At 35.8% G+C, this 15450-nt stretch overlaps 1 protein-coding gene across 1 annotated transcript; it reads left to right on the top strand.

Annotated features, from left to right (window-relative positions):
- Positions 1-9163: 9163 nt before the first annotated feature.
- On the top strand, positions 9164-14114 carry LOC145041202 (coatomer subunit epsilon-1-like). Its single transcript, XM_078989161.1, has 7 exons — positions 9164-9438; positions 9516-9605; positions 10284-10435; positions 11308-11443; positions 12780-12935; positions 13697-13776; positions 13873-14114. Exons 1-7 carry the CDS (start codon positions 9274-9276, stop codon positions 13961-13963), a joined length of 870 nt encoding a protein of 289 aa, XP_078845287.1. The 5' UTR covers positions 9164-9273; the 3' UTR covers positions 13964-14114.
- The last annotated feature ends 1336 nt before the right edge of the window (positions 14115-15450 follow it).

The raw sequence follows: 15450 nt of genomic DNA on the forward strand, positions 1-15450 counted from the left end.
TTCGTTATTAAATAAGTTATTATAAAACCAGTTAGTATAGTAACCTCCATAATAACATCCCATGTCAAAACCAAAGTGTAAATAATCAAAACATATTAACATAAATTAATATCAGAGTGTAATCCCAAAGATCTCATGTGCGGAAAACATAGTGCGATGCGTTGCAATCAAGTCAACTCCCGTCCTTTGAAAATGTAGTACCTGAAACCAAAACTGAAAACCATAAGCACGAAGCTTAGTGAATTCCCCCGTCATACCACATACCATACAACATATACATTGCCAAGCATATCTGGGTGCTGGCCTCCCCTTCGGTCTCTTTCAACCGGATAACTACCTAGCATATCTGGGTGTTGGCCTCCCCTTCGGTCTCTTTCAACCGGATAACTGTCTAGCATATCTGGGTGTTGGCCTCCTTTTCGGTCCCTTTCAACCGGATAACCACCTAGCATATTTGGGTGTTAGCCTCCCCTTCGGTCTGTTTCAACCGGATAACGGGGACTATTTCACCCCTACCACTACCACATAATAACATAGCATAAACATACTGCTAGGCATGCATGGGTTCTGACGACCCCTTCAGTATCTTTCAACCGGTATCCGGGGACTATTTCACCCCTACTACTACTACTACTACTAACATGTATCACATAGCATCCTAGCACACAAACATAACAGATAATGACATACCACATAATTATCACAAAGATAATCATCTAACAAACAACTCCTACTAGTGGGTCGGCATTGTGGCCTTAGACCCACTTCTACTGGAAGGTAACTCACCTCACACTACTGAAGTCCTGTAGATACAACTCTAACTGCTGGATGATAGGTTCTCGAACTATCAATCATCAAAATAACACCCAATCAGCAATTATGTTCCAACATATACCTATAAGTCCATGCTTGGGGTAAAAGACTGATTTACCCCTATCTTAGCTTGATTCAAGCCCAAGGACCAATCCAAAGGCCCAAAAGTCAACTATGAGTCAAAGCCCAACATATGACCCAATTTTCCAAATTGGGCCCAAACCTTTACATGGTCTTATTCTAAGGCCAACTACTTAGCCCAGTTCAAACATCTGGCATTTCTAATGGCCCAATATCTCATAATCATAAAAGCCCATCTATGGCTTAATTTTCTAAATTAGGCCCAAACCCCTCACATGGGCCTTACCCTAAAGCCCATTAAATTATTCTAGTCCATTTGCTTATTCTTGGATGGCCCATTATTAGCCCAATCACCAAAGCCCAATAGAAAGGCCCAACTTAAGGCCTAAGTAAAATTAGGGTTTCCACATAAAATAACAATTAGGGTTAAGTGTTTCTTACTTAACTCATTAAGGACTTAATCCATTAAGTCCATCAATCTATGGGGTAAATCATATAGTGTGATCGGGCTTAATACATAATCCAATTCCAATGGCCCAAAATGCGGGTCCCGATAAGTCCAAGCCCATAATTCCAAAATTACGGTTCTTTAAACCCTAATTAGGTTTTCCCACCCATCACAACCTAATTAGGCCCAAAACTAAATCTTTAGATCAATTAGGGTTTTAATAGGCCACTAAGGTTTCATTAGTCGGGCACCACCCACTACCACTTCGGGTGGTGGTGATTAATGACGACTCACGGAGGCGGCCACCACCTCACGGTGGTGGTTAGGGTTCTAGTCCAATTGATTCAAAGCATCCCAAAAGTAATCCAAACGTATGCAAAGCACACTGCCACCCAACACGGCGGTTGGTAGCGGCAGTAGGCAGCAGCCACCACCTCACGGTGGTGGTTATGAGTTTTTTTCATTATTCTAGCCACTAGTTACAATTTACAATGCTTTAACCCAAATAAACACACACAAAACTAGATAAACACACACACAACCACCCATGTGGTGGCCGGTGGTGGTACGTGGTGGTAGCCACCACCTTACGGTGGTGGTGGTGGCTTCCTTGGTTTTCCAGCCACATAAAACACACAGAAACCGTAAGATAACACACACAAGCAGTAGACAGCTGAAACTTCAAAAAATCATAACTTCCTCATATGAAGCCATCACTTAACAGTGGTAATGAGTTGTGATGGCAGCAACAACCTTAGCGGCCACCACAGTGGCTAAAGGTGGTAATAATGGCGTCGTCGAAAAAAGATTCGTCGTAGAGCGCAACAGTTGGGACTAACAGCGACGCTACGGTGACAGTTGTAACACCCGTGTTTCTAGGCTAGGCATTAATATTGACATAATGGTCTAGGTTAACCTTTGTAACTCATTTAGAAAAAAAATGAAAAGGAATTATGTGAATTATGTGTTTTATGCTTCAGTATTAGGATTTAATTAATTAAGAATAAAAATGAGCATCAAAAATTAAATTTTAGATAAAGCCGATATCTATTAAGAAACTTGTAGTGGGCGTGACAAGGATTACAGATATATAAAGAATGCTGAAATCCGAGTTATAAAGAAGAAGTTATGACATGTCGAAGTTTCGCGATAAACCGGCACAATGTCGAATGTAGTAAAAAGTAAGGTTTTGATAAACTACTTTTTAGCCTTAGTGATCTAAACAAAACTCGTAGTGTTCGGTAAACCGAGAAGTTCGATAAAAAGAACGCCAAAATCTGACTTCGTATGAGTAAATTATGATTTTTCGAAGTTTCAGCTTAGTAGTAGATAGCTAAAAACTCGAATTTAAGATCGAGTGATTTTTAGCCGACACGACCTAAACGAGAATCGAAGGTCTCTTCATTAGTAGCACAACAGTAAAAAGTCTAACGAAAATGAACGTTGGATAAGAAGTTATGAATTTTTAACGGATTTCCTATCCCAGTCTGTTAAAAATAATAATAAAAAAATTAAAGTCAAAATTAGCCGACGCAGTCTAAACAAAAGTTTTAGAGCGTAATTTTACCTACACGTGCATATAAAGAACGTCAAAAACGGAGCACATATGCGAAAGTTATGGATTTTAGAAGTTTTTGCACAAAAACTGAGAAAATTCACATAGGTGGCTTCAGCCACGTCACCTTCGCTTAGAACGTGCCACGTGTCTAAAATTGGTGAGTCATGCGAGCCACGTGTCCGATCTGCTGAGTCATCCGAGCTCCTGACCATATCCGAAGTGGTCCAGTAGAGATGCGACATGTACCCTCTTAGCACATGGTCGAACCCTCGCTGCATGCCACAGACACCTCCTACTTCGGACCTAGGCTTCGTTCCAATCACAAGCTGCCAGCAGCCACTTCGCTCGTGCAGCCCATGTGCAAGCCCTCCCTTGCGAACCTCGGATCTTCGCCACCTGGAGGGTTCTCATCCGTCCAATCAAAAGATCCTCCCTATAAATAGAGGGCTGCGAGCCTTCTCGAATATTTTTAAGAAATTGCCATATTTAGCCCCTTTTTCCATATTTTCTTCATCTTAACATTCCCCGAAGCCCCGGTATTGATTATAACCCCCAGAATATGCCACGAAGTGCCCATGAAGCCCGAAAAATTTATCTTTTCGGTTTCAAAGCCCGACCTTTGCAGAGCCCAGTTTCTCAATAAAACTCCCAGTTTTATTAGAAACGATCGTTTTAGGCAATGAAGTGTTGCCCGGTTATCGTTAAATCATGTGAGTGTGTAGTTACTTTCACCTTACACATAGATATGAAGTATTTTACATAAAATACGTGTTGTGTGAATATATATTGTTTGTTTATTTGAGATGGGTGTTGAAGGAATGATTTATACAGGCTTTTAAATAATTTAAACTGTATATGTATTTTTATCTACGAAAAATATTGGGTAAAACATGGGTAGATGAAAATAGTGGGTATGATGAAAGGTGAGTTGGATAAAGGAGATGATCAGTAATATTGATCACGAGTTGAGGGTGAGTGGTGAAATTTGAGAGAATAACTTACCCAAAATGTTGGCCCCCGTCATTCAGCAGAGTATCGATGACAACCATGGACTATTCTAGATAATATGTGGAACACTAGCAGGCCCGCAACCTGTAGGTGTAATGAACTATATGTTCATTTGCTGTACTCTAAAAACCCATTGACATGTATTGCAGGAGAGAATACTTGTAAATAATATTGTCGATAAATGAGAGCTATGGACTTATCACATGTTGAATAAACCTTGGCAGCTATGGACTTGGTGCCCGGTGACGAGGTGACTTTGTGTCTATTCCTTAGGATGAATCCTTAGGAAGGAGTGATAGTTGATTCTTAGGGTAAATCCCTAAGAAATAAATAAGATAATGGGGTTTGGGGTAATTCGGTTGATTGATTGATGTTTAAACATAATAAATTGATGTATTGTGGGTTGAAAACCCTATATGCTCACCAGGCTTCCAAGCCTGACCCACTCATCTGTTTATATTACAGGTAGAGGACCCCGAGCATAGTCGGATGATGATGATGAGTGATTTTGGATTATAGCCCAGTAGTTATAAATAATTGTTGTAAGGCTTATAATGTCTTGTTTATGCTTTTGATCTGTATCAGAACATAACATCCCGAGGTTTTGTTATAAAAGGAAATGATATATTTCTTAAAGAAAGGTTTTGACAAACTCTTATCATATTTTGGGGACCAATTCCGCAACATCTTTTACAAAGATTTCTCTGATTTGATTTTAAAAAGCATAAATTAAATCGGTCTTTTCTGGCCGAGAAATTAGGGGATGTCACAGCAGTCAACAGCGGTAGCAATCGGCGGTGGATGGAGCTGGGGGGTGGCACTGATGAAGTGAAAATAGACGGAAGGAGGAGGGAGGAAGTCTGGTGGCACTGTCGTCGGCTGGGAATGGCAACAGCAGCGTTGCGATGACTGCCACCACCTCATGGTGGTGGCGGTGGTTTGTGACCTCGACAGCGGGGCAACGAGCGATGAAAGATGGCGAAGTAGCAGCGACCAGGTGGCGATCGTCTCACCAAGGCAGCGGCTGGAAGGTCATGGTGGTCCTTCCCCGTCTACACGCGATGTCCGGCGATGCAGCAGCAGAGACGGTGGCTGAGGAGGGCTCCTATGGTGGTGGTGGCGACCGGAGGTGAAGAAGTGGGAGTGGCGGCCGGTGAGGGAGGCATAAGGAAGGTGACGGTTGGAGAGGGCTTAGTTAGGGTTAGGGTTTGTATGAGCTATATACCCGAGCCCTAAGAAACTTAATGACATAATGTCAAGAATGGTCCCTCCGTCTCCCTTTTCTTTCAAAACAATCCCACAATTTACCTTTTTAACCCAACCATCTAAAATCCCTTCAAATCAAGTCTGAAATTTACCCAACAGCCCTTGTATTCATAATTATTTACAACCTGAATCCGGATTTTACACTTTTAACCCCCAATCTCTAAAATTGTGACAATTAGATCCTCGAGACCAACACCTTGCTATATAATTATTGATTTTAGGGATAATATACATTGATTTATTTATTTAATAAACGGGGTGTTACAACTCTCCCCCACTTAAGTTAGACTTCATCCTCAAAATCATTCCTTACCATTCCTTACACGCCCAACTACCCAAGTAACATGGTCACGATCCAGGGTACTGTTAGATAAGGTATCTAAGTCCATAACGTACTTGACCTGAGAGTAGCATGGTCCATTTGGGTTGCAATTCACTAGAACAATCTGTTGATCCAATAAGGCCCAAACAATGGAAGGCCAAACATTAAGTCCAAGACCCATTTACTGAGTATGTGGGGCGTACTGAGCTCGTACGCTTAACATACTCCATCTGGGGCTCATATGTGCAATGTACCAGCTAGGTACGCCCTGCATACTCCCCAATGTGCCAAGTCACTCCATTAAGCACTTAACCCGCTAAGTCCTTCATCCAAACTCTCAAATATTGTCCCTAAAGATGACTTATCACATAAAGTTGGCAACTTTACGTGCATGCATGGATTAATGGGGCTCAAGAGCTCAAAAAGAGCTTAACAAAGGTCTTAAAACATGCATGGGTCAAGATACACCATAAATATTACATTTTTATGCATACGGGACCCTTAAAACATCCAAATCTAAGGGCTAAGCTTCTGACACAACCTTTACTCACAAGGACCAACCAAAAGGGGCCAAAATAAGCCATAAACAAACCCAAACTAGATCTACACCAGGATTTGTCAACCTAAGAACCTTATACCTCAGATGGATCGAAATGAAGACGCTAACTCTATATCTCTAAGCTCCACTCCAAGGAATGAGTCTTCAATCACCTTTTATCTCTTCAAATACACAAGAACACACCAAGATTCCTCATAAGAGATTATGAACTCAAAGATGGTGGCTAGGGGTTGAGATTAGGGTTTAGGAGGTATGGAGGCTGATAAAAGGTAAGGCCACAAAAACATAATGAGCTTAAATAGGGGTAAAACCCCAAAAATTAGGGTTTCTAGCTGAAGGGAGTACGCCCTGCATACTCCTGAGTACGCCCGATGTACTCAAATGGAATTTGTGATCATAACTCCCACTACGCCCTATGTACTCAATGAGTACGCCATGTGTACTAGACAAAGCTCCAAAACACTTCAACTTCAATCGACCATAACTCCTCTGTTCTAAGTTTATTTTCGACGTTCTTTATATCCATGGAAAGGTAACGAGAATCTTTACACTTCTACCAACCCATCCTCGCCTTAAGACTTGCCGACAAAACCCAAAATTCATAAAGGCCTGAACTGCCAATTAACGTTATACCCTTGGGCTCTGAAACACAATCGAATACTCGAATCACATAATATATAATACCCATATCCAAAAAGGGCTAATTCTCTCTTCTCTCAAGGCCCGAAGCCTTATGATAACTAATAATCAGGTCATGGCCCCGAATAATGATGCAATTTGAAACCGAGTGTTACAGATATGATCATCTTCTGTACTTCTTGCTCCCGTGAATCCACTATCACCAAAACCAAATGGATTCTTAATAAATAATACAAAACCCTCAAGTTTGACCCAAAGTCAAACTTGGTTCAAAAGTCAACGCCACGTCAAACTCGGTTAAAGTCAACGCCACGTTGTGGTCCTTCTTGGCAACACCATGGCAATGCCAAAACAAGGCAGTCGCGATTTTTGACTTCACCACGCTGTGGCTACCCTCGCCACACCGTGGCCACTAAAAATCACCACTTTTTCAATAAGAGCTTAATCCTTTTAGATCTAAGCTCATACTTCCAGATCTACTTCTCCATACTGAGTTAATGGATAAAGTTTCCAACTTTATCCATTAGGACCTCACCATAAGACAAGATCTTAAACCCTAAGTCCATTAAGTCCTTAATGTGACCAAACTCAAACATAGGGCTAAGAACACTCAATTTAAGACCTTTTTTTCACTAGCAGAAGTTCATGACCAAATGAGCACCACATCAAACTCTGGAGTTCCTCAAACTCCAATAACACTCAATAATGGGACCAAAACATCCAAAAATAGGCCCAAACATCAAACAAGATACACAAAGGTCAATATATGAACTTTATACCTCCAATAAGTCAGAAATGTGAAGAAGATCTTGGATCCAAGCTTGCTTGTTGCTTCCTTGCACCAAAATGAACCACCTTCTTCTTCTTCTTCTTCAAGTTTCACCAAGTGAAGAAAACAACCTCTAGATATAGCTACCACACTTATTTCCATGGAAGAGAGTCTAGTGTTTCGAAATGAAGGGATGGAGGCTGAAGAATATGACCTAAATCGGGGTTAAGAGGCTTAAATATGGGTTAAGCCCTAAAAAATACATGGACGTGGCCCTGAACAGGCGTTGTGTCGTGGCCATCCATTTTCACGTCGTGGTGGCCCTCGAAAATGTGCGTTTGATAAGTATTATGACATGTCGTAGGCATCCAAGCCTCATGTCGTGGCTGAGGGTCTGCTCCAAAAACTCTTATTTGATTCCTTAAGTCTTGGCCCACCTTCTTCGGAAAGCGAGATGTTACCAACCTATTACACCAAAAGCCCACCAACAATATCCAAAAAGAACAATAAAAAGAAACACTTAATTTATGTTAAAAAAATATTAAACTATGTATGGATTTGTGCAAGTGATAATAAGAAAATGAGATAAGTTCAAAAAAGATAACATTCCCATGAATGAGTTGGATGGAGAGACTAAGCTTTAGTAATAAATTAACAAAAGGAAGCAATTCAACCTAAATATGTAACGATTGAATGTTTAAAATCATATACATCGAAGACATAAAGTTGAAATTCTGTTACTCCAAATCCAAAAACTAACTTCATTTTAAAATAAATATGAATAAAGAACTCAAATTCGATAACAATTAAACACTTAGTACATATCTTCCATCATCACTTGAACAAATTACAAACATGAATTTCGAATTCAGTGCACAATTGAATTAGAAAGGTACAAACTAGTTAATCGAATTCATAAGAATAAGTTTAAAGAACGCAATGTGTAAGATAATGGGAGTAGCTATGGATATAGTTCTCCAATGGTGACAACATTTACTTTATACGGGTTAGTAGTTTAATAAATATATGATAATTATAGTTTAGTAATATGATATTTTGATTTTTAGATAGATTTTCACTATTAAATTGAATTAATCCTAATTAGAATATTACTTTGAATATAGATGTAAATTTTATAGTTGTAGAATGACGTATATGTAATTTAAAATTTTATAAGGATATTTAAGTAATATTAAAAATCCTCATTAATAAATAAAGGTTTTTTTTTTTTTTTTTTTTTGGCACATGTCATCTTCTCCTTCATTTGGACACATGATATTTCTAGAATTTTTTAATTTTCTATTTTCCACTTATTATTTTATTAAGTTAAAATTCCACATTTAATATGTAAGGTAATATATATGTAATGTATTTATTAGAAATGATTTATATATGTAATGTATTCAATGTATTAAAGTCTCATTAATTTTAATAATTAATTTTTTTTCTCATTTTTCATATAATTTCAAACTTTTCAAATTGTTAAAACTTTATATATATATATATATATATATATATATATATATTTAAATAAACTCATATAATACATAAGTTTCAGACCTAATTTATAAAAATAAATGAAATTTATCTTATTAAATAATCTCTTAATTAAAATTAAAAAAAAAAAGAAAAGAAAAAAAAAAAAAACAACACCCACCGGTTCAGACCGGTGACCGGGTTAAAATAAATTTCTCCATCGACGCTGGGCAACTGTTAAACCAGCGTGAGCGTCAAAATTCTGCGATCCCTTGTAAACGTATCTTCCTCTTCTCTCCCGATCTGTTTATCACCGATCTAGATCTTATTAACAATGGCGGCAACACCAGATTTGTTGTTTGGCTTGAGAAATAACTTTTACTTGGGAGCATATCAAGCTGCCATAAATAGCGGCGATGTCCAAAATCTCAAAGAAGAGGATGCAATCGAAAGAGACTGCCTCATTTACAGATCCTACATTGCACTTGGAAGCTACCAAGTAAATTATCACTGTTCCCCTTTCTTTAGTCAATCGTGATTTTTGATCTGATCTATAGGTTTTCTCGATCTCAACAGCTTGTGGTTAACGAGGTCGATTCATCTGCGGCAACGCCTCTCCAAGCCGTGAAATTGCTCGCGTTGTACCTTTTGAGCACCGGCAATAAGGTGAAGTTTCCCTTCGATCGATCTCGTTAGTAATTTCGAATCGAGAAATAAGTAATTAGGATTTACGTTAGCTAACGGTCTGCGTTTACCTGTTAAGGTAAAAGAAACCCTATCAAGCACATCATTCTAATGTAAAATTGCATGATTCATGCTTCATAGCTCTCATCATGTCGTGATCTGTAATACTCTGTTTAATTCTCCCCCAAATCGGTCACACACTGGTTTTGAATGTCAAACAAATGACTGAAAATCAAAGTAGGTATTGAATTCACTAGATATGTAACTCTAGCAATATTTATTTCTAGTAGTATTGGTTATAGGATCTAGTGTGTTTATCAATATAACGTTAGTAAAGAGGCTAACTTGAGGATATGTTGTTCCTTTGCTAGTACCAAATTGGCATTCACACAATATGCTTTGCTCTTATTGGTGTTCTGTTTACTCATGAATTGTGGTTAGTGATATACATATGCAGAATCATAGTGGTAAGATCTAATAGGATTTAGATTCTTTATTCATATCAAGAAATGAGAAAAACAAAGTAAAGAGATTGGTTATGCAAATGAAGTACTAAGTAGTTTGTTTTAAGTTAGTGTATGCGTATTTTCTAGCTGTTTTGATGAATTGAATGATCAATTTATGTATTCATTTTTTTACATATGGATTTGGATTTTATAGGAAACTGCAATTTCAAGCATAAGGGAATGGTTGGATGATCCAGCCATTGGGAACAACCCAATTCTCAGGCTTATTGCTGGGATCATATTCATGCATGAACAGGATTATAATGAGGCTTTGAAGTACACAAATGTTGGGGGAACCATGGAACTGTTAAGTCTCACTCTTACTCTTACTGTTTACTGATATCTTTTAATACTGTATTACACTTTTATCACTATATAATGATCCATGCTTGCTTACTGTTGATTTTTAATAATTATATCCTTTGTTATTTTTCCTAGCTATGGAGCAAATCTTCATCTTGTATCATAATTATGTCATGAATGTATACAATGAGAATTGCGAATTTACCATTTTTAGAGTGTTTAAAGAAAACAATGTGATTTGCTTGACCTTAATTTTACCCTCTACTTGTTACATCTTGAATCAACAATCCTTGCTTTATACTTAATTTTTCTACCTTCACTTCTGTATTTGGTTATAGAATCATAAGTTTAATTAGAAGTATAGCATATATGAAAGGATGCAAAACCTGATTTTGAGTAAAGAGATCATATCACTGATAACTTTTTTTATTAAAATCAGCTCATTGCAGATTTCTTCATATTTGTTTGTGATGTTTGTAATAAGTATTAGGGTTAAATGCAAAAATACCAAAATACTTTCATTGATTTGTTTATTATAGCATCCTATTTCCATTGTTGTTGTACTTCAAAAAATCTACCCAATTAGCAATATCATCCTAATACAAAACAATTTTCACTACTATAATTGGTAGATTTTTCAATGTATAATGTCCTATTAAGAAAAAACTTGAAAGTGCAATGTTATGCTTGGATAGATCTTTCAAACTCTTAATAAGAAAAAAATTGAAAGAAATGAAAGTAGGATGCTGTAATATACAAATAAATAAAACTATCAATGTATTTTAGTTGTATTGCAATTACATCATATTTTATTTTATGATTATTAGTAACTATTAAGCAAAAATTGATTTTCTTTATGATTTTTCTGCTTTTAGGAATGCTTTGAATGTCCAAATTTTTCTCAAGATGCACAGATCAGATTATGCTGAGAAGCAATTGAGAGTCATGCAACAGATTGATGAAGATCACACTCTAACTCAACTTGCTACTGCTTGGCTAAATTTAGCTGTGGTATGCAATTTTCTTCTCTCAAGAAATAGCAACTTACTTTCATTTATCAGTGGATTATATTTATAGCATATTATACTTTGAAAACTAATCCAATTATATCCCTGAAATATGGTTTGTAGTTGTATCAAGTTGCTATAAATTGATAGTTTTTTCAAAGTACAATTCTGTAATAAGAGGAAATAAAAGGATGATGTAAAACAAATTTATGAAAGTAGATTTATATTAGGGTTAATCTCATAAAAGACCTTATATATTGTGTTTTTTCCAGATTAAACCTCAAGCTTATTTTTTGCCTGAAAAAGACCTTGTATTTTTTCATTTTTTCCGAAAAAACCCTCAAGTTTGTCTTTTTTTTTTTTTTCCGAAAAAAACCCTCAACCTTCTAAATGCTTCCAAATAAACCCTCAAGTTTTTTAATTTTTTTCGAAAAAACCCTCATATTTTACAATTTTTTGGGGTTAATCTCAAAAAAGACCTTGTATTTTGTGTTTTTTCAGATTCAACCTCAAGTTTATTTTTTACCTGAAAAAGACCTTGTATTTTTTCATTTTTCCGAAAAAGCCCTCAACTTTGTATTTTTTCCCAAACAAACCCTCAACCTTCCAAATGTTTCCAAAACAACCCTCAACTTTTTTAGTTTTTCTCGAAAAAACACTCACATTTTACAATTTTTTTTGGAAAAAATGAAAATATACAAGGTCTTTTTCAGGCAAAAAATAAACTTGAGGTTTAATCCGGAAAAAACACAAAATACAAGATCTTTTTTGAGATTAACCCAAAAAAAATTGTAAAATGTGAGGGTTTTTTCGAAAAAACTAAAAAAGTTGAAGGTTTATTTGGAAGCATTTAGAATGTTGAGGGTTTTTTTCGGAAAAAAACTACAAAGTTGAAGGCTTTTTCGGAAAAATAGAAAAATACAAGGTCTTTTTCAGGAAAAAAATAAACTTGAGGTTTAATCCAGAGAAAAACACAAAATATAAAGTCTTTTATGAGAGGTTAACCCTTTGTTAAAGGGTTTTATGCAGAAAAGTCTCATTATTTTGTGAAAAACTTTTATAGAGTCCTAAATGTTTTTTTTAACAGAAAAGTCCGATTATTTTGGGAAAATCACATAATCTGTCATTTCCTCTTCAAATAAAAAAAGGACTTTTTCGTTAATTTAGGCAAAATGTTAAATAATCGGGACTTTTCTATTCAAAAAAAAAAAAAATTAGGACTTCATCAAAAATTTTCCCATAATAATTGGACTTTTCTACATAAACCCTTATATTAAACTACACTTACTTTATTCTTATGTGTACTTATTTTATTTATTTATTATTTTTTTTAATAAAAGGGAGGTTCAAAGATCCAAGAAGCATATCTCATCTTCCAAGACTTCTCTGAGAAGTACCAAATGACAAGTTTGATCCTCAATGGAAAAGCTGTGTGTTGTATGCACATGGGTAACTTTGATGAAGCTGAATCATTTCTACTCGAAGCACTCAACAAGGTAAAAAAATACTTTAAAATTAAATCATAATATCATGACAAAATTACAAAAATGGTCCCTGCGGTTGTTAAAAGTATGTGCTTTTGGTCCAAAAACGTTTGGTGGTGCATCAGTGGTCCGATTTTGGATACCCTGTGTGGCTTTGGTTCCTATCTCGTTAACTTTTTGAAAATGACAATTTTACGGTTTTACCCTCAAGGACCATTTCTGCAGTTGTCTTTTTACCAAACTACAAGGACCATTTCATAAATGGTCCTTGTAGTTTGGTAAAAAGACAACTGCAGAAATGGTTCCTGAGGGTAAAATTGTCATTTTCAAAAAGTTAACGAGATAGGAACCAAAACCATACAAGGTATCCAAAATCGGACCACTGATGCACCACCAAACGTTTTTAGACCAAAATCACATATTTTTTACAACCATAGGGGCCATTTTTGTAGTTTTGTCAAATATCAATCTGCTTTACGAAAATTCCAAATTATAGCAAAATCTCAGGTCATTGGTTACAAATTATAGAGAAATTGTCAGAAAATAACGATTAAGTCCCAAAAAAAAGTTCTGATTATTTATTTATTTATTTATTTTTAACAGGAAATGACATATTATCGTGTAAAATCAAATAATCAGGACATTTCTTTTCTGGGACTTAATCGTTACTTTTTCCAAAATATTGGGACTTTTCCGACAATTTCCCTAAATTACAATCATGAATATATTGAAAGTAAGTATATGAGGTTTTGACGCCTTTGATGTTGATATAGGATGCAAAGGATCCGGAAACACTTGCTAATCTGGTTGTATGCAGTCTTCATCTTGGAAAACCTTCTTCGCGATTTTTAAGGTAAGTGTTGACTGTTGTCAGTTGTGTTGTCTGGATATATATATATATATATAGATAAAATATTTAAATAATATTTTGATGTGTTTGTTTTTTCAGCCAGTTGAAACTGTCGCATCCAGAGCACATGCTAATCAAGCGAGGATCAGCTGCAGAGGAAAGTTTTGACAGAGCAGTACAAACCGTTTAAGATTACAATATATGAATATGAATATGAATATGTTTTAAATATTAAAGACTTAGCTGTTTTGTTTGATTGTTAAAATGATTTTGTTGGAAGACTCTTGTTATTTTTTTTTATTTGTTGGTTGAATAATCTAGAAGCCCTTTTATTGTTGTTAGTGATATTACTTTTAAATATTACTTATGTTTGTGATTTTGGGTTATGGAAAATGTAAATGTAGAAGGCTAAAAACATCATGCATGAAGGCCTTCATGGACCTGAATCAACTGAATCTTACTACCAATATTAGGCTACATTAGTTGCATGGGATACAATTGGATTGGATTGGATTGAAGGGGAAGCTTGACTCTTATTTTTTTTTATTTTTTTTTTTAATTTGTTGGTTGAATAATCTAGAAGCCCTTTTATTGTTGTTAGTTGAACTGAATCTTACTACCAATCTTACTATCCAACACTCTCCTTCAAAAGCACTTATCGATTTAGGGCTTCTGTCGTCGCCGCCATGAATGTGAGCTGCTAGATCATTCTTCCGTGAAAGTGCTCTTAGTCTGCATGCCAGCAACTAAATCAACTTCAGTTTTGCATTTCTCTATGATCCTTTTCTATTTCTTATTCGTTTCTGCGAATCATATAATGATAGTAATGAACATGGAAATTGGAATAGTTGATTTTGTGGTTGAATTCGACATGCGTATATTGTTCTCGATGGATTTAGTTGAGGAAATGTTGGAGATGGTTTTTCCAACTCGTTGTGAAGTTCTTCATCCCCGATTTCTCTGTTTAAAAGGTATTATCTATTTGTGCTTTACTAATTTTTAGGATAATGACGATTGTTGGTATATGATTTGAAGATTGAATTTAGTATATAAAATTAATTATAGCCAATATATAGAATTTGGTTATATGCTAAAAAAAAAAACTTAAAAAAATGAGTTTACAATTTGGTTAAATTCAAAATAAAAAGTGAATCAATCTTATTTTAATTTTAATTTTAGAAGTTTGTGGACATCATCCTACTACTATTTTCAAGCATAAATTGGTATAATTGTTTCAAACTCTTACTTTGTGCATATAGTTAGAACCACATTCTTTTGGGTGATTTTTGGTGATATTGCTATACTCTAGAGTTTAAATTGTCCTACATTGTGTGCAAAACTTTGTTGAATTCATTTAAGCAATGACTTCCCGTGGAAAAATGGCTAGAATTGGGACTTCACATATGGGTGGTCAAAAGACCAATGATGAACAAGACCAACGTTCCATAGAAAACCTAATGATTTTGGTCTTATTTTTTAGGCCAATCAACAAGAGATTTTGTATGCAAACTTTATTAGAAGAGTAAAAGGGGCTCAAAAGTTTGTGGACATCCAAGCCCTTAAGGACCTCCATATCTATAAATGTGTCCACAAGCTCTTCAAGAACATAGGATGGAAAAGTTTATTGAATCTACATTCAGTAAGTTATCAAACACCAATGTTGAAACTCTTGTCATC

Source organism: Lactuca saligna, chromosome 1 (genome assembly GCF_052625555.1).
Source record: "Lactuca saligna cultivar CGN05327 chromosome 1, ASM5262555v1, whole genome shotgun sequence".
Classification (NCBI taxonomy): Eukaryota; Viridiplantae; Streptophyta; class Magnoliopsida; order Asterales; family Asteraceae; genus Lactuca; species Lactuca saligna.